This window comes from Varanus komodoensis, unplaced genomic scaffold (genome assembly GCF_004798865.1).
Source record: "Varanus komodoensis strain SLA01 unplaced genomic scaffold, ASM479886v1 scaffold3, whole genome shotgun sequence".
NCBI classification, from domain to species: Eukaryota; Metazoa; Chordata; class Lepidosauria; order Squamata; family Varanidae; genus Varanus; species Varanus komodoensis.
Window position 1 is genome coordinate 66,164,259 of NW_025335761.1, and position 24,461 is coordinate 66,188,719.

A 24,461-nucleotide genomic window follows, 5' to 3' on the forward strand; every position below is an offset into this window, starting at 1 on the left:
TGCGGAAGAAGTGCCGGCTGGGCAGAGACGCAGGCCAGGATGTGGCCACCAGCCCAGACTCAGAATCGCTTGTGGCAATAGCTTCCATGTGCAGGATGATACAGGGAGAAAATGATAGCAGAGATGTGTGGTTGCATGTGCGCTGCATTTCTTTGGCGCGCAATGCAGACAAGTGCCAGGTCTTGCCCTTGGGGCATAGGAATGGGTGTCATAAGTCCAGGTTAGGGGACCAGTGGCAGGAGAGCAGCACTTGCGAAAGGGACCTCGGGGTGCTGGTTGACTGCAGGCTGAACATGAGCCAGCCGTGTGATGCAGTGGCCAAGAGGGCGAACGCCACCCTTGGTTGCATAGCCATTTTCCCCTGCAGAGGAGGCAGGATGTGCTCCAACGGAGAAAAACTCAGGGAACCCAGGTTCCATTTGGATGCCAGGAAGCACTTCCCGACGGTCAGGACCCCGAGGGTGTGGAATGGGCTTCCACGGGAGGTGGTTGAGGCCCCATCGGTGCGGGTGTTCAAGGACAGGCTGGACATCCACATGGTGGGCATGTCGTGCGCAGAGCTGGCTGGAGCCGGGGGTCAGACTAGACAGCCCAGGAGGCCCCTTCTGACTCGCACTGTTTCTATGTTTCTATATTTCCATGCCTCCCCCCAAAAAACAAAAAACTTGCGTTCTATCTTTCTATGTTTATTCCAAGTGATGCTTAACAGGTTCTGCCCCCTCACCTGCCCAGATCTGTCCCTTGTTGATTTTGCATCCTCACTGGATGCAGCCACATCGCGACCGCAAGATGGGCCCCAGCGAGGAGTATGGGCCTCGCACACACACGATCCTGGCTTCCCATCAAGCTGCCGCAGCTGCTCAGCCAGCACTGGCAGTAACAGCGCAAGGCCCCCACGGCCTGGGGCCGGGTTACCTGGGGAACGCCTCACCCCACGCGTTCCTGCCCAGACCCTGGGGGCATCTCCAGGGCACCTTCTGCAGGAGCCTCCTCCAAAGAAAGTGAGGCTGGTGGCTCACGGGGGGGGGGGGGGCTTTTCTGCTGTGGCCCCCAGCTGGGGAATGAGCTGTCAAGAGGAGCTCCTGAGACCTGCTTTGTGTTCTTTTCGGTGCCAACGGAAGAAAATAAGGAGGTTTCCCCAGCATTTTAACAGTTTGATGTTAAATCAGGGAATAGTAGAGTTGGAAATGGCCAGAAGGTCCTCGGGCCCAACGCCCGGCCGCTGCAGGACCCCAGGCTGCGCCATCACCTTTGGCGCGTCTGTGCGGATTCCGTGCAGGTGCTGTATTGCGTTAAGTCCTGTTGTTGTTAACCACCCAGAGCTATGAGGCAGCATGCAAGGCAATGAACAGACAGACAAATAAAATGGCACTCGGGCTGGGTCTATAAGAGCGCGTCCTGAATTCTGCAAATCTGAAATCTGGTGCACTCCTGGAGTAGGGATGTGTTGGGCGTACCTTTCCCAGGCACTGAGTCCAGGAGCACCAGTTGGCCCAGAAGGTCAACAGGTGTGTATCCACGGGGAAAACGGCGGCCGCAGGAAAGGTGGGCCAAGTGCTCTGGTAGAGAAGGACCTGCTTGCTCTCTTTCCTTTTCCTCTTTTTCTTTAACAAGTGTGGTGAAGTTTTCCACATGGGAGCTGCTTTAAGTAAACACACAGCTATTGTATTGCAAGAAATCAATAACCTCCGTGCTCTTTACAGAGGACAATGTAGTGGAAAAAAGAGAGAGGCTGTATAAAGGTTGCGCAATCGGATGCACAGTTAACCGGATTTAATTTGAAGAGGTAAAGAAGAGGCCAAAAATTGTGTCAAGGCCGCTGCGTGAGGAATGGCTGGGAAGCTCCGCAGGAGAGTAATGGTGCCGTCTCGGGCACTATCTGTCTCTGAGGATATGAGTTCAAGTTACAAAGCTCTCAGCCGGGTCAGCAGCTGATTCCTGGCAGAAAGCGCTTCATGCTCTTGCCGCGGCAGCCTGGATTTCTCCTGGAGGAGGGTTTTAGCGGCGCGGGAAGTTCCTCATCACAAGGCCAAGAGAGGCCGGTAGCCCTTTGGCTGGGCGGTGGGGCAGGAAGGGCAGCGGCAGGAGGGAATCCGCCCAAGCTAAGGGGTCTCGCCACATGCAGCGTCAGCCGCTGCATGTTTTGCGCCAGTCCTCATGGGCCCCCGTGTGGGGGACCGCTTTTCCGGCCGTGGGTGTGTGAGTGCGCAACTCAAGCCCCGCGGGCAAACGTCACCCGGGTGCCTGCTCAGGATCAGGCATCCTCAGCCACCTCTGGCCCTCTCCTCATCTGAACTGACCGGTCCGGTGTGGAAAGAGGAGTTTTTGCACGAAGCATCCCTGACATTCTATTAAAACAAAACAGCAGCAACAAACAGAAAAGGCTCCCTGTGTGTATCCCTACCCAGCACAGGCTGTGCCTTCGGAGTGTTCCTGCCTTCCGCCATGTCCTCAAAGCACGGCGAAGGAAGTCCCAATGGAAGCCCCCACCTCGTTGTACCAAAGTGCATCCTTTGATCCAGCAGTTCATTGATGTGCCCCGGAACACAACCCGATCCAGTGTTGCTACACGCAGAGCACAATAGCATGCAGGATGCTGCCTGTCGATCAATCGATCTCTTTCTCCATCCATCGATCCGTCCCTCCATCCCAATTGTATACCTTACCGACAGCCAAAGATGCCTGGGTGCCTACCAAGCGAAAACATAGGACCATAAAATAAAATGCAGCACCAAAAGACTCCCTTTTGCAGCTGAGGCCATCGCTCAGTCCCCGAAACATTTCTCTTTTATCAGAGAGAAAGCAGCTGCCTCTTGGCGAGGCTGAGTGCCCCAGAAGCAAGCGCCTCTGGCAGCCCAGGGACTCAGGCTGCGATGCCGGGTGCCGGGAAAGTCCAGCTCACAAACCTTCCGGGGTCCTAGGAGGATTTAGTCTTGCTCACAAGGCATGGGCACATCTGTCTTGCAGCCCTGAACGTGGGAACGTGCCCACAGAAAATACAAACAGAGAAACAGAGCGAGTCAGAAGGGGTCTCCCGGGCCATCTAGTCTGACCCCTGGCTCCAGTCGGCTCCGCTAACGACATGCCCGCCATGGGCATGTCCAGCCTGTCCTTGGACACCCTCACCTCCCACGGACACCCATTCCATACTCTCGGGGTCCTAAGTGTCAGGAAGTACTTCCTAGCATCCATATTGAACCTTGATTCCTTCAGCTGCCTTTCTCTGCAGAGGAAAACAGGACTCTCCCCACCTCCGTGTGACACCCCCTCACGTACCTGCATGTCGCCAACAGATCCCCTCAGAGTGTCCTCTTCTCCAGGCTGAAGAGACCCAGTTCCCTCAGTCTCACCTCATACCCCATCCCCTGCAGACCGGCCACCAGTCTTGTGGCCCTTTGCTGCACTGACTCCAACCTGGCTATATCCCTCCTGTAATGAGGGGCCCAAAACTGAGCACAATACTCCAGCTGTGGGCACACCAGAGTCGCACAGAGTGGTAGTAACACCTCTCTCGATCTAGAAGCCACACTTCTGGCTATGCAACCTAGGGTGGCGTTCACCCTCTTGACCACCGCATCACACGGCTGACTCATGTTCAGCCTGCAGTCAACCAGCACCCCGAGGTCCCTTTCACAAGTGCTGCTCTCCAGCCACTTGTCGCCTAACCTGTCCTTATGACACCCACTCCTATGGCCCAAGTGCAAGACCGAGCACTTCTCCACACTGAACGCCATCCTGTTGTCTCCTGCCCACTTCCACAGTCTGTCCAGATCCTTCTGGATCTGGGGTACCTGCTCCTCAGTTGTGGCCACTGCTCCAGTTTTAGTGTCGTCTGCGAATTTGATCAGCAGACTGTTCACCCTTTCTTCCATGTCATTGATGAAAAGATTAAACAGGATCGGCCCCAGGACAGAGCCCTGGGGGACCCCGCTTGTCACTGGCCACCATCCCGATGATCCCCTGCTAATGGTTACCTTCTGCTTTCGGTCAGTCAGCCATGCCCTAATCCACCGGACGGTGCTTTGGTGTATCCCAAAACTCCTCAGTTTCTCCACCAGGATCTCCATCATGGGGCAACTTGTCAGAGGCCGTGCTGAAATACCTGCAAACTGTCGCACACCTGCTCGCATTTGCCCCCATTTGCACGCATTTCCTAATCCGTTGTGAGTTGATGGCTCACCCCTAACGGACCAGCCACGTGGGCGGCCCCCATCCCTGGAGGCGACATTGTGGCACAGAACAGCAGCAGCCTAAATCAACTTGGGCCAGGAGGGGTCTTGCGGCAAGTGGATGAGGCTTCGACCTGTTGAATCTCTGCCCGGTTTGCACAAGCTTCCTCCACGTGCAGAACAAGCAGTGAACTCAACCATGAAGCGAAATCCGGCACCAGGCAAGAGGCGAGAAGAATTTTGGAGAATCCTAGATGTCTCAAATGTCGCTCGCTCCCCTGGCCCTCGAGGCTGCATCTGCCAGTCACGTCCCTTCCGGAAAAATGACACACTGCGTGGCATTCTGCTGAGCGATGTGAACGATGCTTCAGTGTTTCTGATCTATGTATTTATTTGTCTTCCTGTTCCCGAGACCCCCTTGCGAAGGACACTCGCCCCGTTTGCCTGAGTGCACGAGGGCTTCGGCTGGGCAGGGGACGGGGGCCAGGCAAGGGGTCTGGCCCCTCCGGAGCCAGGCCTGCCGCTGCCCCCGCTTCAGTCCCGGCAGGAATCCACGTGGCCAGGTCGGAACTCTCCGCATGGGCAGGAGAGGGCTGGGCCCACTGCCCCCCACCCCCACCCAGGCTGCATTCGCTTGGCAAGTGCTGACGGTATTGTAGAACGAGCGACTGCGTAAGGCCAGGTCTGGAATACCCGATCAGTCATCCGTCTGACTTCTCCTAGCGATGACTCCGTAAATCAGCCACTTAAATTGGAACTCTGCTCAAGTGCTTTGCTGAGTCTCACTCAGGGAAGCCCCTGCTCTTCCGGGCTGGAGGCTTTTAAGGAACGGCACCGGCTGGGTCCTTGCCTGGGCCGACCGGGGCCTTGCAATAAATGGACAGAATTTAAAAAAAAAAAAACACCCCTCAGCTGAATGTCCGTAGCTCTTCCCAGGCCCTCATGCTTGGCCGTCAAGGCCGTGCAGGAACTGAGGGAGACGCAACTGGCGCTTGGCCAGCGGTGCGTGTGCCCTTTCTGCACAACCGCGGTTGATCGCGAGCGGAGAGGCCGTCGCAAATGCCCCAGGGGAACGACGCGCTGCAGCAAACCGCGCCCGTTCCAAAAGCGGGTGTTGGGATTCTCCCACAGTGTCTTTCGGAGATCTGAACTTGCGGGGGGCGAGCATGCTGGCCCACCCCCACCCCTTGCGTGAGGCCCCCAAGCCCAAAGGAGGCCTGGCACACGCAGACTGAGGCGATGCAACGAGTCCAGGGGGAGGGGTGTGGGGTGCTGTGAGTGGGGCGGGCTCCATCCTGGGGGCCCAGACATCAGACTTCCAGCAGCCCCAGTCTGTTGACCTGAAAGCTTTTGCTAGAGCAAACCTCAGCTGAAGTGTCGGAAATGTTGCTGAAACAAAGAGCTGCAGTCAAAGGAATTCAAGGCTGTAGTTAGAAATTATTTTTACAGGAACGCTTGAGAAGGGGGGCTGTGCGCTTGCATCCAGTGGTGGGCTGTGCGCTAGCCAGAAGAGCTGCCACATCTGGCCGCTCCCCTTCCCATCGACCGCGGCCCCCGTGCAATACCCGTGTGGTTCCAGGGGGACCCCGGCCTTCCGGAGCAGCTTTGCAGCGGCGGGGGCGCAATGGGTGGGTGCGGGAGGCTCGGAAAAGCCTGTGAGGCAGAAGAGCTCCCCACTGGCACTGGCCACCGTGTGGTGCAGCCCCTTGCAAGCGGGACGGCTCGGGGCGCAGGCTCCGGGCTGCCCCAGCCTGCGCCTTCCAGCAGCTTGGGCTCCAGCAGTCGGGATTCCACCGACGGCAGCGCAGAGTGTGGAGAGAGCGCCAAGCTGGCCCTGGAAAGATTCCTGATCTCGGGGTGCCTCAAGAACGGTGCCCGTCAGAGCGCAGGCTTGCGGAGGGCCAGGGCCAGGTGTGCTGAACCACGAGGTGCCCTTGACGGTCCCGATCCAACGGCTGCACGCGGCACCGATGTGGTGCGAATGTGAGGGGGAGACACGGGTTGGGGCGCCTCTTCCAGGCTGCAGCAGCCTTCTGCAGAGGAGCTATTCCAGTGAATTATTTAATCATAAAATCAGTATTGATTATTCACTATAAAAAGTGCTAAATATGAAGCAATAAAACCTCTTCGCGGCCCAGAGGAACAAACTGCAGAGAAAGGAGCGCGCTGCTGCCTTTCATCACTCGGCGGATGGCTTGAAAATGTTTGTCATCGCAGCCGTGCCCCCCCAAGCCCCCCGCTCCCCAGAATGACTCTTACTTGAACCTCTCAAGATGGCTATTTTCGGAATGGCTTTTTCACAAGATGCGCCAGCAAATTCCCTTTTCACTCCAAATTTTACTTCCGGCGCTTTGCGGTCAGAGGGCTTGCCTGTGCTTTTAGGAGGCACTCTACCTGCCGGGCGTGTGTCGCGACGGTTCCCCCTCGGAAGCCCTTGCTGCTGGAATTGCAGCCCAGCCGGGCGCAGCCTCTGCAGAACGACAGCCGGGCAGCACCAGCCCTCGCTACGGCTGTGCGCTTTGTGGCTGAGGGTTCGGAAAATGAGGACAGCCACTTCGGATACCAGGAAGCCCTTCCTGAGAGTCGGGACCCCCAGGGTGTGGAATGGGCTTCCCCGGGAGGTGGCTGAGGCCCCATCGGTGGGAGTGTTCAAGGACAGGCTGGACATGCACATGGTGGGAATGTCGTGAGCAGAGCCGGCTGGAGCCGGGGGTCAGGCTAGATGGCCCTGGAGACCCCTTCTGGCTCGCTCTCTTTCCATTTTTCCTATGAGTTCAGTGCCTTTTCAAAAATAGCCCCCTCACTCTCATTCTCTTCCCTGCCCAAAGAGGAGCCAGAGAATCCACAGCTAGGAGTGGAATCCACATAAATGACAGCATCGACCAAGTGAAGGAGCAGAGCAGGAAAGCAGCAAATCAGACGGACAGGCGGATGGGTGGACAGACCCCTTTACCCAAAGCCTGTCAAGGCAGCATTAAGCCCGTCGCTCTTCTTCCGTGATGCAGCAGCGTCCGAGCGTTCCTTGGCCCAAAATGGGCCTTGGCACTCCTGCTGGTCCCCGTGGCCGCTCAGCCTCCGCGGCCCCCGGCTCAGGGCGGCGCTTCGAGCCGAGCTCGCCCAAGTTCTCTGAATTCCACCTCAAGGCTTGTTCCGATCCTGAGCCTGCCTCAAATTGTGGGCAGGGCCTTTTGCGTTCGCTTTGCGTGGAAACCCACGCGTGGAAACACACGCTTTGCGTGGAAACCCACGCCTATTTCGCACGTCTTTCCCCAGGCGCCCGCCTCAGGGGTGCCTGTTCTTCTCCCACCACCCCAAGCCTATTTAGGCATTTTCCCAAAGGTGTGTGTGCTGCTGCCTCGGCAGGCTGCGTGCTTGGGAATGCTTGGATGTCGAATGTAGATTGTCTCTGGGCCCATGTGGAATCCAGAAGGAGCATTCGGGATAAATCCTGACTGAAGGCAAACATAGGCTGGACGTGCACATGGTGGGCCTGTCGTGAGCGGAGCTGGCTGGAGCCGGGGTCAGACTAGATGGCCCGGGAGGCCCCTTCTGACTCGCCCTGTTTCCGTGTTTCTCAGACTGCCCTGCACAGAAGTGATCCTGCAGCTGCCCTTAAATTGCAGCTGCAGATGCAGGGAGAGAAGCACCCTGCGGTTTTGCTGCTTGGAGAAAAGGGTTGGGAGGAGCCCCAGATGCTGCCTGGGCATTCCTGAAGGAAAGCTGGAAGGCAGATGAACAGCTCGCAGCGTCTGGACCGATCCGCCGTCAGCGGATGCAGGGAAATCCTCGTGTGGGCTTCGGTCTTGCCTTGGATGACTGGGCTGCTGTGGAAGACGGCTGGACAAAGCAGGCCGCACGACTCAAAGGGAACATCTGCAGCGGGCGACCGAGCGTCGACCTGCCATCCATCATTGTGAAGGAGGCAGCCTGGAGGGGATGTGGCAGGTTCCCCAGCACGTGTCGGAATCCCAGCGTCTGCCCCGAGGCCGGAGGTCGGGGGGTCTGTCCCTGCGCCTTGCTTGGGTCACTGGCTGATTAGTCTTTCACGGGGGCTGGATGCCCCTCTCCCGGGCGACTTGGCGCAGAGCCGTCTGTGCCGCACTGCCCAGCCTGATCCTGAGCAGGCGGTGTAAGTCAGCGGGGCTGGGGGGCTCTGGCTCTTTTCCGCAAAACACGAGGAGACACGGCAGTCGGCGAGAACACGTCTTGCGGCAGGGCCGCGCTTGAGTTGGAGAGGGGGAAGGTTTTGGTGAAGCGTTTCTGCTGCTGGTGGTGGGATCGGGGCCATGAGCTGCCGGAGGAGAGGGGCAGGCGATGCACAGCTGTTGGGGTCGAGGCAGCTGAGGCGGGTGTTGCATGGCAGGGCTGCAGGCAATCTGGAAAACTGTCAGGAGGGAGAAGGGGGCAGGGGAGGTGGATTCCTAAAGCCAGGAGGATCTGGGAGATGTGGATTCTGGTCCCCACTTGGCCATGAGGTTCACTGGGTACCTTTGGGCCGGTCACAGACTCTCGGCCCAGGCTACCTCGCAGGGCTGTTGTAAGGATGAAATGGAGCTCTGCAAACTGCCCCGGGCTCCTCACCGGAGGGGAAGCAACCGGACGTAAAGCCAATGAATAAACGATAATTTCTGTTAACAAGCCACTTGAACATCACATATTTTCAGCCCAGAAGGAAGTGCAAACAGGGGTGTGAAAACTTTTACAAATTCTTGAACTTGCATTTGGGAAATATGCATTTTCCTCCTCAATTACGAACTAGCATTAAGTCAAATTTGGGGTTGTATTTGACTACAGACAAAAGTGCCTCAGGAAAGAGAAATGCTGCTTATAAAAAGCCTTTGTTCTGGCTGAAAGTCAACAAAAATGGCTTTCATCACTCAGCAAGTACAGGTAATTTCAGGTTAATTCCTTCCTGAGGCTTTAAAAATGAGAAAATCTGCATAACAATGCTTGGCCCATTAACTTTTCTCTGCCTAACAATGGTTTGGCCTACTAACTTTAAAAAATCAAAACAAAACTTTCCCTCAATAGATTTTAACTCTGTTTGCTGGAGGTTTTAGATGAGAACCTTAGCTTCTAAAAAGACCAAGATAATCCGTAATGAATATTTTGTTCTTTTGTTTGGGACCTGTTGTTTGGCCTTTAAAAGTATACCAGACAACTATTCTTAAGGAGATCCTGGGAAGCTTTTCCGATCCAAGGTTTTTCCCCGGTGAATTTCCACCTCTGAGATGGTCAATGACCGGGACAATAAAAAAAAGATCTCAAGGAACTTGGTGCAATTTGTGCAAATTGGAAGCCACAAGCGTACATAGTTTGAGGGAAATGTGTGCAAATCATGGCAGAGCTGCATCAGGCCGGGCTCCCTGTTAGCACAGAGGGTCTGACTGGCACATGTTTCCTTAGTGTTCCTTCTTCCAGCCTGTCTCCGAATCGGAGAGCTGGACTTGGTGTCCAGCAACAGCCGGGGCTGGACTAGATGGCCCTTCCAGCTCTCCTGTTCGGTGATTCTGTGAGCTGCGGGGGCATCACCCCACCCTGGACATGCATCGCCCCATGGTGCCGTCTGCGCATGGACTGTGGACTGGGCCAGTGCAGAGCAAACCAGCAGGGACTGCCGGAGCCCCCTCGGTGGGGGCGTTCAAGGACAGACTGACCTGCACGTGGCGGGCATGTCATGAGTGGAGCCGGCTGCAGCCGGGGGTCAGGCTAGATGGCCCCGGAGGCCCCTTCTGACTCACTCTGTGTTTCTATGTCATTATATTGGCGCTTCTTATCCACTCCAGAGTTTACTCTGAAGTTCAAAGGAGAAGCCTTGGTTCTGCACCCTGTCCCCAAAACAGGCTGGAGCAGATAAGAAGTGAATGAGCTCAGGGCCCCCTGCCCCCGCTGCTCCAAGCCCCTCTAGATGGGCCTGCGGTCTCCACAGGCGCCTTTCTCGGATGGCTCTTCCTGTCCCCACGAGCCTCCCTGGTCAATGCAAAATGCGCCTGCCGTCCGCCAGACCCCAAGTGCCCCAACGCACAGCCAGCTCTTCTGAAACGTCTCCTTGCCCAGCCTGCCTCGCGGCCGCAGTGAGAGCCCCCGGTGCCGGTCCCCAGTCCTGCGCGCCACGGAGGAGGGGTGGGCTGGGAGGGCGACCCGCCGAACATGCTCTCACGCATCCATCCCGCGACACGTTCCCCGTACTCATGATGGAGAGCCGCCCGTGGCTCGAAGGGCTGACAGTCGGGGAGGGGGCAGTGTCACGGGGCTCGCCCTGGGCGGCAATGCCAAGATGGGGGGCCAGCCCAACTGGCCAGCCGTGTGAGATCGGCCCCGTGCCACGGCCTCCTCGGGACACGGCCGTCCCAAAAGACAGTGGTCTTAGCAGCACTGGACCCGGGCCGGCAGGACAGAATCGTGCCCACTGGGACCCGTCCCTGGGGTGGGGAAATGGGCCGCACCTCCTGGCATTTCGCCGGGGACGGCAGCCGCCGTGGCAACTTGCCGTGGCCGACAGTCGTTCCCCTGTCTCCTGTCCCGTTTACCTGGCGGCAAAGCCAGCACCAGGTGCTGGCATCGTCCTCTTGAGAGCCAGCGTGCTGCAGTGGTTCAGAGTGCGGGTCTGGGACACAGGGGGTCCGGGTTCGAGTCCCCACTCGGCCATGGAGCTTGCTGGGTGACTTTGGGCCGGTCGCAGCCCAGCCTGCCTCACAGGGCTGCTGTTGTGGGGATAAGAGGGAGAGGAGACGGGGAATGACGTAAGCTGCCTTGGATTCCTGGAAAGGAAAAATAGGTGAGACTCAAATGCAATCAATCAGAAAGAAAGAAAGAAAGAAAGAAAGAAAGAAAGAAAGAAAGAAGGAAGGAAGGAAGGAAGGAAGGAAGGAAGGAAGGAAGGAAGGAAAGATCTAGAGCTTCACATTTATTCCCCACCAAGGGTATTTTGCCAAGTTCAAGGAACCCAGGTTCTACTTGGATGCCAGGAAGTAGAAACATAGAAACAGAGCGAGTCAGAAGGGGTCTCCCGGGCCATCTAGTCTGACCTCTGGCACCAGCCGGCTCCACTCACGACATGCCCGCCATGTGGACGTCCAGCCTATGCCAGGAAGTACTTCCTGACAGGACCACTGGGGTATGGAATGGGCTTCCACGGGAGTGGGCAGTCAGAGAAAATTCCCAAATGCATGTCATGAGTGGAGCCGGCCGGAGCCGGGGGTCAGACTAGATGGCCTGGGAGGCCCCTTCTGACTCGCTGTTTCTATCTTGGATGACTCCCTGCCCCCGAACACAAAGCCCTGCCGTTCCTCAGGTGGGGATCCCTGAGTGAAAGGCAGGCATGGCACATCCGTGTCAGGAGGATGTCCGGATCGAGGCCTCCTGTGGGCGGCTGGCTTCCCACCAGAAGAGCAGAGTGCTGGACCACAAGGGCCGTGAGTGCGATCCAGCAGGGCATTCCTGGTGTGCCTTGGACCCATTTCTTCCTGCTGTGTGGGACACACGGCACCCTGGACTCAGAAGAGATCCTGCAGCATCATTCTGCAGGCACAAACGATATCTCACGGACAGACGCTCGGTTCCAGACTATGCTCTTGAGAAGAGCCCAACTCGGCTGACGTTTGCACAACTGTGCTTGTGCGGTGGGCAGTGTGCAAGAGCTCGCACCATGGAAAGACGCAACAGAGCTGCGCTTGCAGGACTGGTGTTTGCACAACGGCAAAGCCCAAAAGCTGTGGAGCATCTCCGCTGAAAAGTAACTTGGTGCACCATGATTCCTGCAACCTGATCCACAATATATCTATTTTTAATGTTTTGTTTAAATATCTGATGTATTCCAGCAGGTGTATTCTGAAAAACAGACGATTAGGTGCAGGTGACACAGTTTAGCAAAATGTGTTTCCACCTACAGCTGGTCTATGTTTATACATAACATAATTGTGCCTGCACAGCAGGAAGATGCCGGTCCTACCGCATCCAGATGCGCCGCGCTTCCCTGCTTCCCGTGGCCTCTCCCTTCCCCTCACTCGCCGCTTCTCACCCTGAGGTGCTTTGCCGGGAATGCATCTTTTCTTCCACATCCTTCCTGGGATGGGAATGAGCTGGGATCTTGCTGTAGTTAAAATGAGGAACAGCCTTCCGCAGTGGGGTGCCTTCCAGATGTTTCCAACTACCAGGCCCATCAGCCCAGGCCGGCAGGGCCAGCTGTCAGGGATGATGCAGGCAGGTGCCACGGGAAGCACCTGGAAGGCGTCAGGTGGCGAAGTGGAAGAGCAGAACTCGGCGTCTTTCCCTCTTTCTCCCTCCTTCCCTTCCTTTATTTATCGGCTGGCCAATAATCACCGCTCTCAGGCAACTTTAACATATGGAATAACTTTCAAAGGATGGGAACCCAAGTGAGCGCAACTGAATCAAAGTGAACCCAGCAGGGGGGAAAAGGAAGGGCGCAGAAGTCCGGGAAGTTGGAATGACCCCAAAAGGCCGGGGGCGAGGGTGGGGGTGGAAAGGGCCTCCGTGAAAAGCCCGGCAAGGGACAGCAGGCCAGGAGCCCCGCTGGGAGCACCCACGGGTGTCTCCGCCTGTCGTGCGCGCACGCATCCTCGGATGAGATTCCCAGGCGCGCCCAGGAGATGGAGGGCTCTGGTGGGAATGGCGGCTCAGGCTCGGAGCAGGAGGAGTGGGCGGCTGACCCAGCTGCGGCTCGGAGTGCTCCCTGGACGCAAGCACGGGCCGCGGCATTGTATCCCGCGGGGACACGTCTGCAAGCGCCTCCCTGGGGACAAGGCCACCCCGTCGCTGCTCTCCTGGGCCCCAGAAGGGTGCGGTCCTCTTTCTCTGTGCCTCGCCGGGCCCGCTCGGCTCCGCGGCTGCTGCGCTCGCAGTCGGCTTGGCGGAGAAGCCAGTGCGCGGCCCCTTCCTTCCCCTGCCGCTGCCCTGCCGTGCATTGCCCAGAGCGGGCTGGGCCGGGCCAGCCGAAGTAACGGTCTGTTTTGATGCTTGCTCAGATCAGGTGGACCAAAACAGCAGGAAGCGCCTCTGACCGGTTTCAGGACTCGAGCGTCTTCAACGAGACCTTGAGGATCGCCAACATCCAGCGGCATCAGGGGGGCCGCTATTACTGCAAGGCGGAGAACGGCCTGGGCTCGCCGGCCATCAAGTCGATACGCGTGGACGTCTACTGTAAGTAAGCGGCCCGGAAGCCACACGGCCGCCGGCTCGGGGCTCCTCCGCAGCGGGAGGGGGGCAGCCTTGTCCACACAGCCTGAGGACCCCGAGGGTCGGCTGGGTGCAGGTGGCCGGATCCTGCGTTCCTCTTCCGTGCGAACGCAGAGCCGCGGGTTGGCTGCAGCCGGTTCCTGCTGAACCCGGCAGGCGGTGGCTCGTTGCCGGGCTTGGGCCCCGGGTCTCTTCGATCGGGGCGGTGCAGCACGGCACGTGAGCAGAGGAGCGTGCGGCCGCCATGTGGCCTCGAAGGCGGCGTCCGGGGCCGGCCCTGCGCTTTGCATAGTGGCCTGGCAGGCGAACCGGGAGTGGGGGTCCTGAATTATTGCCCCATGTGGCACGGGCTCGGGAGTGGGCTTTGTTTTTCGGCTCACTCGGCCGTGCCCCGTCCACAGCACCAAAAGTACAGGGGCGCTGGTGTAGTCCGAAAAGATGAGCCAATTCCTGGATTTACCTTCATGGCATGTGCACTTTTAGGAGAGTGCAGTTCCTGAGTCATGCGCAGATTAAGAGTTGGCCTCTTAAAGGATGCTTTTTTAAAATTGTTTAACCTCAGGCATGCTCCATTTAACACACACACACACACACACACACACACACACACACACACACACCGCCTTTCGTGAGGATTAGGTTGAAATTTTTTAGGGGTGCCACTGAAAACGCCCCAGAAGCGGAGTCCATCCCTGGGCAATTGTATGCAGGGAGGAAGTACAGTTGCCCCTGCATACTAATTGGGGGGGGGGGGGTAGCTTGCTGTGAGCCGGGGTTCTCCTCCTGAGTAAACGCACTGCTCCAGAACCCCTTTTCGATCGACATTATTGTGGCATGCCTCTGAGTCCGCGCAGAGCAAAGTGCCGCGCCCGTTCCTGCATCCATCACCCCCCACTGCGGCAGGACCCCCTCGGCATCACGCTCCTTGGGTGGGGGCTGCGAGCCGTGCCCACCTGCCGCCTCCCATTTTCTCAACCAATTGAACCGACTGCTCTCACCTGGCACCTGCGCCACCTCTGCAAGGGGAGCGCCTCTTGCGTCCGGCGAATCGCGGAGGTCTCGCTCCCCACTGGAGACCCTCCGGCTGCAGCTCCCCCCATGGGCCAGTAGACCAGGGCCCCCACCTGTCGAGCCCCCCCTTTCCCGGCTCCCCAGTCCCACAGGTGAACCACCCTGGGCCCTCCCCAGCCCCACTGCCAACTGCTCCTGCCTCCTGCTCAGGCCTTCAAGCCCGGTCTTGGTCCACCGCTTGGCTCTCTTCCGCACTATCCGGGCTTGAGCTCCCATCGAACTGGGCAGCAGCTCAAGCGCGTGCGGCCACTGTGGCGCGGGGCACATGTGCGGCAGAGCTGTCCTGTCGGACCCTGTGTGCATCCCCCCCGGTGCAGCTGGGACTCTGCTGTGCCGGGGAGCGTGAGCGATGGTGTATCCGGTCAGCACAAGGACCCCGGACGGCCGGCTGGCCTTGCCAAGCCCCTGCTTCCCCGGCAGATGGGAATATGGATGGAGCTGGGGGGGAGCCCTGTGGGGGGAGGCCAAGGGGAGAAGCACAGCTCCAGCCCACCACTGATTTTGTCTGCAGAGGAAAGGCTTGTGGCCTGAGCCCAGGCAGCCGCGGTTGCACGAATCGAGCAGTGGGCATTGGCACCGGGTGGCCAGTGGAGGAAGTCACAGGGGATGGCCACACAGCTCCAGTTGTGGCAGCCAAATGGAACCTCCATGTTCAGAGGCAGCCTAGTTCAGTGCACTGGACGGGGCGGCACAAAGATCAGGAGAAGGGCTTCCTATTTGTGTTAAATGTAAGAATGTGCAGATCAGCAGATCTTGAGCTCACCGAAGTTCTCCTGATTCCACCAGCTCTGATTTGCATCTGTAGAAGAACTCAAGCTTTTTGGTTTTTTTGGGGGGAGGCATGGAAATATAGAAACATAGAAACAGAGCGAGTCAGAAGGGCCTCCCGGGCCATCTAGTCTGACCTCCGGCACCAGCCGGCTCCGCTCGCAACATGCCCACCATGTGGACGTCCAGCCTATCCTTGAACATCACACCGATGGGGCCTCAACCACCTCCCAGGGAAGCCCATTCCACACCCTCGGGGTCCCGACTGTCAGGAAGTGCTTCCTGGCATCCAAACGAAACCTGGGTTCCCTGAGCTTTGCTCCGTTGGAGCGCATCCTGCCTTCCTCTGCAGGGGAGAACAGGTCTCTCCCCACCTCCGTGTGACACCCCCTCACATACCTGTATGTCGCCAACAGATCCCCTCTGAGTCTCCTCCAGGCTGAAGAGACCCCGTTCCCTCAGTCTCGCCTCATACGGCATCCCCTGCAGACCGGCCACCAGCCTTGTGGCCCTTCGCTGCACTGACTCCAACCTGGCTATATCCTTCCTGTAATGAGGGGCCCAAAACTGAGCACAGTACTCCAGTTGCGGGCGCACCAGAGTCGTGTAGAGTGGTAGTAATATCTCTCTCAATCTAGCAGCCACACTTCTGGCTATGCATCCAAGGGTGGCATTCGCCCTCTTGACCACCGCGTCACCCCCTCACATACCTGTGTGTCGCCAACAGACCCCCTCTGAGTCTCCTCTTCTCCAGGCTGAAGAGACCCCGTTCCCTCAGTCTCGCCTCATACGGCATCCCCTGCAAACCGGCCACCAGCCTCGTGGCCCTTTGCTGCACTGACTCCAACCTGGCTATATCCTTCCTGTAATGAGGGGCCCAGAAATAGAAACTGCTAAGTAACCTGCCCACACTTTGCAGCCGCACCATCTCCATCGTTCCCCAGCGGCACACCCGACATCCAGGCCGCCTCACTGGGGAGCGGGAGCAGGAGAGAGAGCCACTGCAGGGCTCCCCATCTGGCATGAAGCCCCCCCCCCCCCGCTGCTAGGAGGCCTGCCTTGCAGGGGCCGGACTGCATTTGCATTACAGAAGCGACCCGAGATGTTTACAAGCGGGCGCAGGGGAGCCGGGCGGCTTGGCTCGGCTCGGTGTGGCTGCCGTTCTCCCCCAGGGTGGGAAGCTTCGTGGGCAACCTGGAATCCACCCTGGATATTCCGAGCACGCCGGCGGCCCATTCAGCGAAAGGTCAAACCCATCTGCCTCGGAGGAGAGAGATTGATTGGCAGTTCCTGCACTCCGGCACCTATCCTGCCTTTGACACCTGAGAGGCATCCTTTCCCTGCACATTCCCACATGTGAAATCTTTCGGGGACCGGGCAGGAATGATAACAAGGTCCACTGGCAGAAAGGGCAAAACCTGGAGGTGTGTTTGCACTAAATAAGCAGAGCGGGAAGGGCGGCGGGGGGGGGGGTGAACCAGCAGCTCGCCCCTGCGCTGAGCGTGCCTGTGTTCGTCTTGGGCTCGCAGAATTTCTGTGCTAACAAGCTGGTGGAAAATCATCCCCAAAGCACCCAGATCACTAACCTTTGAGCCCGAACCTATCTGGCATGTTTAAGGAAGATGTTGATGTTGTACACGGCTTGGAAAACTGGAAAGCACTTCGCAAGTCACAGAAGTAGCTGCTGGGATTAGGGGGTTTATTGGGATCAGGAGCTGGGAGGCGCTGAAGAAGAGGGGACGTGGGCACTCTGCACAGTCCAGCTGAAGTCACAGCAATTGCATGGATCCTGGTGGGGCTTCCCTGGTGTGAGAGACGCGCCCCGAGCCCTGGCGGCATCCCTCCCGCGGGGGTCCGCAGCGCACCGCTCTCCTGCTCCGCTGGCCTTGCGAAGGGAAGTCCGCCAACGCTCAGGGGACGGGGTAGCCTTCTCCACCTCGGGTGCGGGAGAGGAGGGGGCACAGAGGGGGGCGCTGCTTACCGGAGGGGAAAGGGCCTCTGAAAGCCTGGCGTGGGGAGCCCAGAGGGTGGGCCCGACCATGAAACTAAAACAGTGGCTTTCCGCGGTTCTCATTTCCTCCCCGGCACAAGCCCCGCTCCAGCCTCTTCAACTCCTTGGTCTCACCTCGAAACTCTGCGTGATCTTGCGAAGTAACCTGATCACTTACCGGGTAAACTCACTAATCCAAAGCAGGGCTGGCGAGTTTCCGCTGCTGGAAGTCCCACTGACTTGAACTTCATGGGCCTTCTCCCCACTTCCAGGTGCAGGAGCGGGAAATGGCCGAGTGAACTTCTTTTCTGGGGCCTTCCATCTCCAAGACCAGCCACGTTTTGTGTGTGTGTGTGTGTGCGCGTGTACACACACAAAATTGCCATTTGCACTTATGGCGAGCAGAAACTGCATAGTTCTAGAAACAGCTAGAACTGCGTAGAAACATAGAGACATAGAAACAGGGCAGGTCAGAAGGGGTCTCCCGGGCCATCTAGTCTGACCCCGGCACCAGCCGGCTCCGCTCACGACATGCCCACCACGTGCACATCCAGCCTATCCTTGAACACCCGCACCGATGGGGCCTCAGCCGCCTCCCGAGGAAGCCCCTTCCACACCCTTGGGGTCCCAACCATCAGGAAGTGCTTCCTGGCATCCAAATGCAACCTGGGTTCCCTGAGCTTGGCTCCGTTGGAGCGCGTCCTGCCTTCCTCTGCAGGGGAGAACAGGTCCCACCCATCAGGACGTCCATCCTGGCATCCACAGGTGTGTGTTCTGCTCCGTCCTCGTGTTTTTTCATGAGCACTGCGGGCTGCCCAGTCTCGCCCTTCAGCGGTGCTGGTCCTGGGATTCCTGGCCCGGGCTGGGGGAGGTGAGGGGAGGGACTCGCTGCAGCCGCCTGCCAAGTGCACCTGCTGGGCCCATTCCGCGGGACGCGGGAGCTCTCCTCCTGTGCCCAGAGTGATGGGTCCGAGAACCTGCAGCTCCTGGATCCCCCAGCTTTCCGAGAGCAGGATCCAGCGCCTGCCCCCGGCAAACGTCCCTGCAGAGGCCTATAACTCTCTTCCGGCTGCAGCAATTAAGGTCCAATTCAGGGACCGAGAACATAGTTCAGCCGCCTCGTTAATTTCCACGCTGCTTCCGGAGTGGGGCTCGCCTGGGCCTCGCTGCAGAGAGCGAGGCGCGCCCATTGCGGCCCAGCTGCATTTCCACCCGAGGCAGCTGCCCACACAATATGGCCCTCTAAATCAGACTCAGTGGATCCTGACTGGGGGGTTTCTAGCCCCTGAGCCACTGGCTGCCTTGTGCTTAACTCAGAGTAAGAGGGGGTGGGGGGAGGGGGAACCAGCATCAGAAACAGCAAACCTCATAAAATGGGTGCCACGCCTGCCTGCTGCTTGCGCTCGCCCATCATCCCCGTCCGCACAACGCCGTGTGGATCGCCAGGCTCTTTCCCTCTTGCAAGAGACCGAAAGTGGCTCACGCGATCTGCCTCTTCTCCGTTTTATCCTCACAACGACCCTGCGAGGCAGGCTGGGCTGAGGGTCTGGGAGGGGCCCCAACCCACCATGGCTGAGTGGGGACCCGAACCCAGGCGCCCGCGTCCTGCTCCCGCCCTCAAACCACATCGCCAAACAGGTAGAAATACATAAACGATGAAAAAGAGGGGGGAATCTTGTCTCAATAACCACAAGGATTAATTGGGTGATTCGCATTTCCCAAGGATCCTTGCTGAACCCGCGTGATTGTGGGTGGGATAAGCCATCGCTGGCCTGCGTCCCTCTGAGCGGACAACCCAGGGAGAGTCCAGAGGAGGCAACGGGGATGATCCAGGGGCTGGAAACAGAGCTGGAGAGGAGAGGTGGAAAGGGTTAGTCTGGGGAAGAGAAGGCTGAGGGCTTGCAAGGCTGCCCCAAAAAGGAAGGCCAGGATCTCTTCCCGGTCATCCCAGATGCAGGACAAGGAATACGGGGCTCAATTCCCAGCTAAGTAGCAGGAAAAGCCCCCTGAGCGATGGAGCCAGATGGCATTGGAACCCGTGACCTTGGGACAGGTGGGGGGGCTCCCACCCTGGAGGCATTCAAGATGCAGCAGGGCAGCGACTTGGGGGGGGGGGGCTGGACGCTCTGGCCCTCTGGCCCCCTAGTCTCTGATCCTGCGAGCAGACCCTCGGCCACAGGATGTGGCTGAGCCTCCCCCACGAGGTGCAAGACTTTTCCGGCCTCTCTCGGCAGCCTCCTGGTTCATGAGGTGCGCGGGGGCAGGTTGGAGTAAGGGGGTCTTTTCATCTCAGGGAGGGATATCTGCGTACACTTGCGCATATCTGGCTCGCTCTTTCCACGTTTGGGAAGATGTGAACAAGTTTCACTTTATTTTAGCTGTCGGGGAGATTTGTGGGCACCAACTATAGCACATCAGTTACTGCAAATTTGCACAAAGCTTCTCAAAACTTAAAAGAATGTTGGGGTCCCGCTTCACTTTTGGATCAGAACACCCCTGCTCGCCCATGGCTGCCGCCCCCCCGCTCCTCTTCATAAAATGGACCCTTTTAAAAGCACACTATTTTTCCCGAGTGACAAAGGGGAAATGTGTTTTCCCAACTGAAAATCTGCGTCTCCTCCCGTAGGCTAACATCTGAAAATAAGGTCTCTGTGCAAGGATATGCCAGGAATGGGGCTTCCTGGTGTTTCTCTCCAGGAACTCTGAAGAAATCCAGCTGGTGGTTTGGAAGGAAGTTGGGGTGGGGCAGATGGGTGGCCTGTTTCCAACCCCTTCTGCAATAATCATTTCTAAAAAGAAAAAAAGCGGCACCGACCAGCCGGCCAGCAAAGATTCCACTGCCGTGCAGGGTTTTGGAAACCCTCCCATAGGCTGGGCCTGGAAACCACGGATGAGACCTTCCCGGACGCGGGAGCGGTGGGTCAGAAGGACTGAGGCGATGCTGAGAGCGCCATGGCTGAGGGCGGACGAGGACCCGGATCTCCTCCGCCCCAGCCGGGCACGCTGGCCAGGACGCCACGCGGCTTCTCCGGGTGGCGCGCAGCGCCTCGTAAGCTTGCTGTATGGCAGATGCAGCTGCGAAGCGGAGCCTGCTCACTGGGGAGGCAAGGGAAGGTCTCTCTGGGAGGGCTGCGCTGCCCCCTGGCCTGCCCCCTCGGAGGCAAGGCCTGGCTTCTCCGCTGCGAGGGCCCGGGCAAGCTCGGACGTGCTCCCGGAGCGCTAGGGGGGCTCCACGGCTCACGGGTCAAGGGCTCACCCAAGCCAGCCATCTCCGGATTCCCTGGCTTGGAAGACACACCCGTGGCCCCCGGAGGTGCGGGGGCCTTTGAGTCGGGAAAGCAGGGCGTCCAGATGCGGAGAGTCCACACGCAGAGGACTGGTCAGGCTTGTAGAGTCGAGGAGACACGCAGGTCACGCGGGGAAGACGGGAGAAGCCCGACCGAACCGCTGAGCAGCTGAGCAAGGAGGCCCGGGAGAGCGGCGGCGCTTGGGCCATTGGACCGGCCGGCGGGTGCTCCTCCGTGGAGCTCCCCAGGGAGGGATGGGACACGGTCGCCACCACCGCGCTGGGCCTCGATCCGGGCTGACTCGATCGACGAGCTGCACTCCGGTCACTCCCTAGCTGCCGTCCCCATGCACAGGCCTCCTCTCCCGGGCGTGCCGCTGAGGACGGCGCAGGGTGGGGTAGATTCGTGCGGGAAAGACGAAGGCGGGCAAGGCAAGGTGTGCTGCTCGCCGGGGCCCTGCAGATGCGCGCAGCCTCCAAAGCCTCCAGCTGGCGGAGAGTCGGCCCACCCACCCGCCCACCCGGCTCGGCCCACCCGCCTGTTTCGCTCCTACGGGCCTCTCCGCGCGAGGCTGCCACCGGAGGGACACCCCCCAGCCACCCTCTCCGCCTCCTGCCGGATCCCGAAGGGGCTGCTGGCTTCCATCCCCGCACGGCGGGAACTGCAGCTGGGTGGGGAAGCCCTGCCCCGCTCACCCACGAACTCTGGCAGGGGGCAGGGGGCGGCCGCGGCCGGGCGCAAGTGTTTTAATGGGCATGTGCCTCACGCCATATAACCAATGGCTGCCCAGTCTCAGGGGACATTAAATCCGAACGGCTTTGCACTGGTATCATTGCAATACTTATTTAATTAAAGTGCTGTTAATTTTTAACAGAGCTACATCCATTATTAGTCACGCATGTTAGCAGTAAGATCTTTCTTTCTGGATGCACGTTCCGGAGAACTTCCCCCCACCCCTTCCCAAGGCTGGTGGCACTGCAATTAGCTCAATAAAACATATTAATTAGTTCCTTTCCAAATGGAGACAAAATGCAAATGAGTGCTCCAGCCCATTAGTTTAGATCTTCTTTATCTCGGCGCTTCGTGATCAAGACCAGCGGATGCGGCGGCTCTTGCTGGACCTCTGGCTGCAGTCGCAGCTCCCGGCAAAGGACAGCTCCTGCTTGGCTGCGGGCAGGGGACCTGGGGAACGTGCGGACGTGGTTCGTGGAGTCAGGAGCCCTGTCCGAGGGCCGAGAGACGGGGCGGGCAATAGATATCAGCTCCGCTCGCCGACCAGCACATCCAGAGATGCCGCAGCTCTGGGACCCGGCCGCCCAGGAGGGCCCCTGTCCCGGGGGCCGTGCGGGCGCTTCACCCTCCTCGTGGCCCCGGCTCTCTGCTTAAAGGACAGGGCCGGGGGGGGGGGGGAGGGCTGAAACTCTGCGAAGTGATGAGGCGCACAGGGAGGAGCCGAGGCAGCCCGAGCTGGGCACACCCTGCAAGGTAAAAGAAGGGGCCAGACAGCCCCACCTGGCAGGGACCCTGCTGCCTTCGAGCAGCTGCGAGAACGGCCAGCTGAGCTCCCCGGAGCGGCAGGTCAGACCCAGTGAAGGGGGGCTCAGCTGCTTTCCAGCCCTCTGCCTGGTCTTCCCAGAGACACCCGGTGAGAAGGAAGCTGCTGGAGACTGCTCAGATTCTGCAAGGAGCAGAGCTGATGTTAGTTTTCCCACCTGGCTGGCAGCACCTTAGAAACAGAGTGAGTCAGGAGGGATCTCCTGGGTCATCTAGTCTGACCCCCGGCTCCAGCCAGCTCCACTCACAACATGCCCACCATGCGCATGTCCAGCCTGTCCTTGAACGCCCTCACCAATGGGACCTCAACCACCTCCATGGAAGCCCATTCCACACCCTCAGGGCCCTGACCGTCAGGAAGTGCTTCCTGGCATCCCAATTGAAACTTGGTACCCTGAGCTTTCCTCCATTGGAGTGAGTCCTGCCTTCCTCTGCAGGGGAGAACCTCCGTGTGACACCCCCTCACATACCTGCATGTCGCCAACAGATCCCCTCTGAGTCTCCTCTTCTGCAGGCTGAAGAGACCCAATTCCCTCAGTCTCGCCTCATATGGCATCCCCTGCAAACCAGCCACCAACCTTGTGGCCCTTCGCTGCACTGACTCCAACCTGGCTATATCCTTCCTGTAATGAGGGGCCCAGAACTGAGCACAATACTCCAGTTGCGGGTGCACCAGAGTCGTGTAGAGTGGCAGTAATACCTCTTTCGATCTAGAAGCCACACTTCTGGCTATGCAACCAAGGGTGGCGTTCGCCCTCTTGGCCACCGCGTCACACGGCTGACTCATGTTCAGCCTGCAGTCGACCAGCACCCCGAGGTCCCTTTCACAAGTGCTGCTCTCCAGCCACTTGTCACCAAACCTGTACTTATGACACCTATTCCTATGCCCCAAGTGCAAGACCTTGCACTCATCCACATTGAACGCCACCCTGTTGTCTCCTGCCCACTTCCATAGTCTGTCCAGATCCTTTTGGATCTGGAGTACCTGCTCCTCAGTTGTGGCCACTGCTCCAGTTTTAGTGTCGTCTGCGAATTTGATCAGCAGACTGGTCACCCCTTCTTCCATGTTGCTGACCTGGGTACTCCCCGGGGGTTTGTGCCTGCAGCAGCAAGGCCTGTGCCTTTCAGGTGCTGAGATCCCAAGAGCTGTTGGCCAACGCAGCAGGCAGCTCGGGCGGCCGCCTGGATGCACCGTGGGCCCCCTGAGTGGGACCACAGCCCTGAACGCCTCAGGCCAGCCCCGCTCCTCACACGTCTTTCCCAGCCCTGCAGGGATGGTGTCCGGGCCCTTCTGCACACGCGGAGCAAGCACCGCCATGTGGTGACGGACTCTGCCCCGCCGCCGGGAGCAGGCATTGTGGCGAGCCCCCTCCCTCCCCCCCAGTCACTTCTGGGTTGGCAGCGTCCCTGCAGCCCCCGGGACCGCTCCTCCTCGGCTTCTCGGTCAGCCCTCTAGAAGGTCTCTGTGACAAAGACTCCAACAGAGCTGTGCGTCAGCAGCACTTCTTGCAATCACCCGTCAGCAGAGGGCCGGCACCACCTCGTCTTGGTGCTTCTGCCCTTTTCCTTTGGAGGAGGAGGAGGAGGCCTGGGTTGCCTCTAGAGCCGGCGTCCTGTCCTGCCCCTCGCCTGTTCACAGCACAGCACAAACACTGCCGTGCATGTTGCAGGGCCTTCTCTGCGGTGGCCCCCAACTCTGAAATACACTGCCCAGAGAAGTTCGCCTGGCACTGATGTTACATGCATTTCGACATCAGCAAAAACCTTTTTATTTCCCTGTCATTTTAATGTTTAATTGTCTTAACTAGTCGGATGCTGTGGTCTTTTGTTTTATTCCATTGGTTTTGTATCACAAGCCGTCCCGAGTGGCTCGTGGCAGACAGGTTAGGAATGCTTTTAATAAATAATAAACGTGCCCGTCTTGTCGCACCAGCACGAGTCTTCAGATGGCTTTACAAGTGAGCAGAGCCCTCTCCGTGTGGACGGGGGAATCCCGAGCTGCAGAAAGGCAGTTGCGTGTGGAAAACCCATCCCTGACGCACAGCTTGTGGGGCATGTACACCGCATGATCCTGTAGGGGCGGGAGAAGAGAGGCAGTGGGGCTTGAGGGGAGCGCCAGCTGCTCAGGAAACACCGTCCGGGCATGCGGCAACGGAGGCAACATTGGCCTTGTCATCGGCCTTTGTTTCTGGCTCCTTCTGGAACCAGCGCAAGACTCAGGTGTGCTTAGGGGAGCGGGAGCCTATTTCAGATTCCTGCTGGCACGGCGTGAAAATGCCTGCCTGCGCCAGGGGCAAGGGGAAGTAATGAGAGAGAACCCCGTTTTAATTGAACTTTTGTATTTGTTATGGGAGCAATTAATTCTCTGAGGAACAAGGGGCTGCAAGCCAAAGATTTTGCTGATGCGTTTGAATCACCCTGCAAAAT

The 24,461-nt window shown here is 58.6% G+C and overlaps 1 protein-coding gene across 1 annotated transcript in view; it reads left to right on the forward strand.

Annotated features, from left to right (window-relative positions):
- MDGA2 (MAM domain containing glycosylphosphatidylinositol anchor 2) overlaps nt 1–24,461 on the forward strand; it is a 193,508-nt gene that overhangs the window by 23,879 nt on the left and 145,168 nt on the right. Inside the window, exon 3 of the mRNA XM_044436278.1 lies at nt 13,154–13,328. Within this exon, the coding sequence (XP_044292213.1) occupies nt 13,154–13,328 (175 nt within the window). The remainder of the gene's footprint in view (nt 1–13,153; nt 13,329–24,461) is intronic.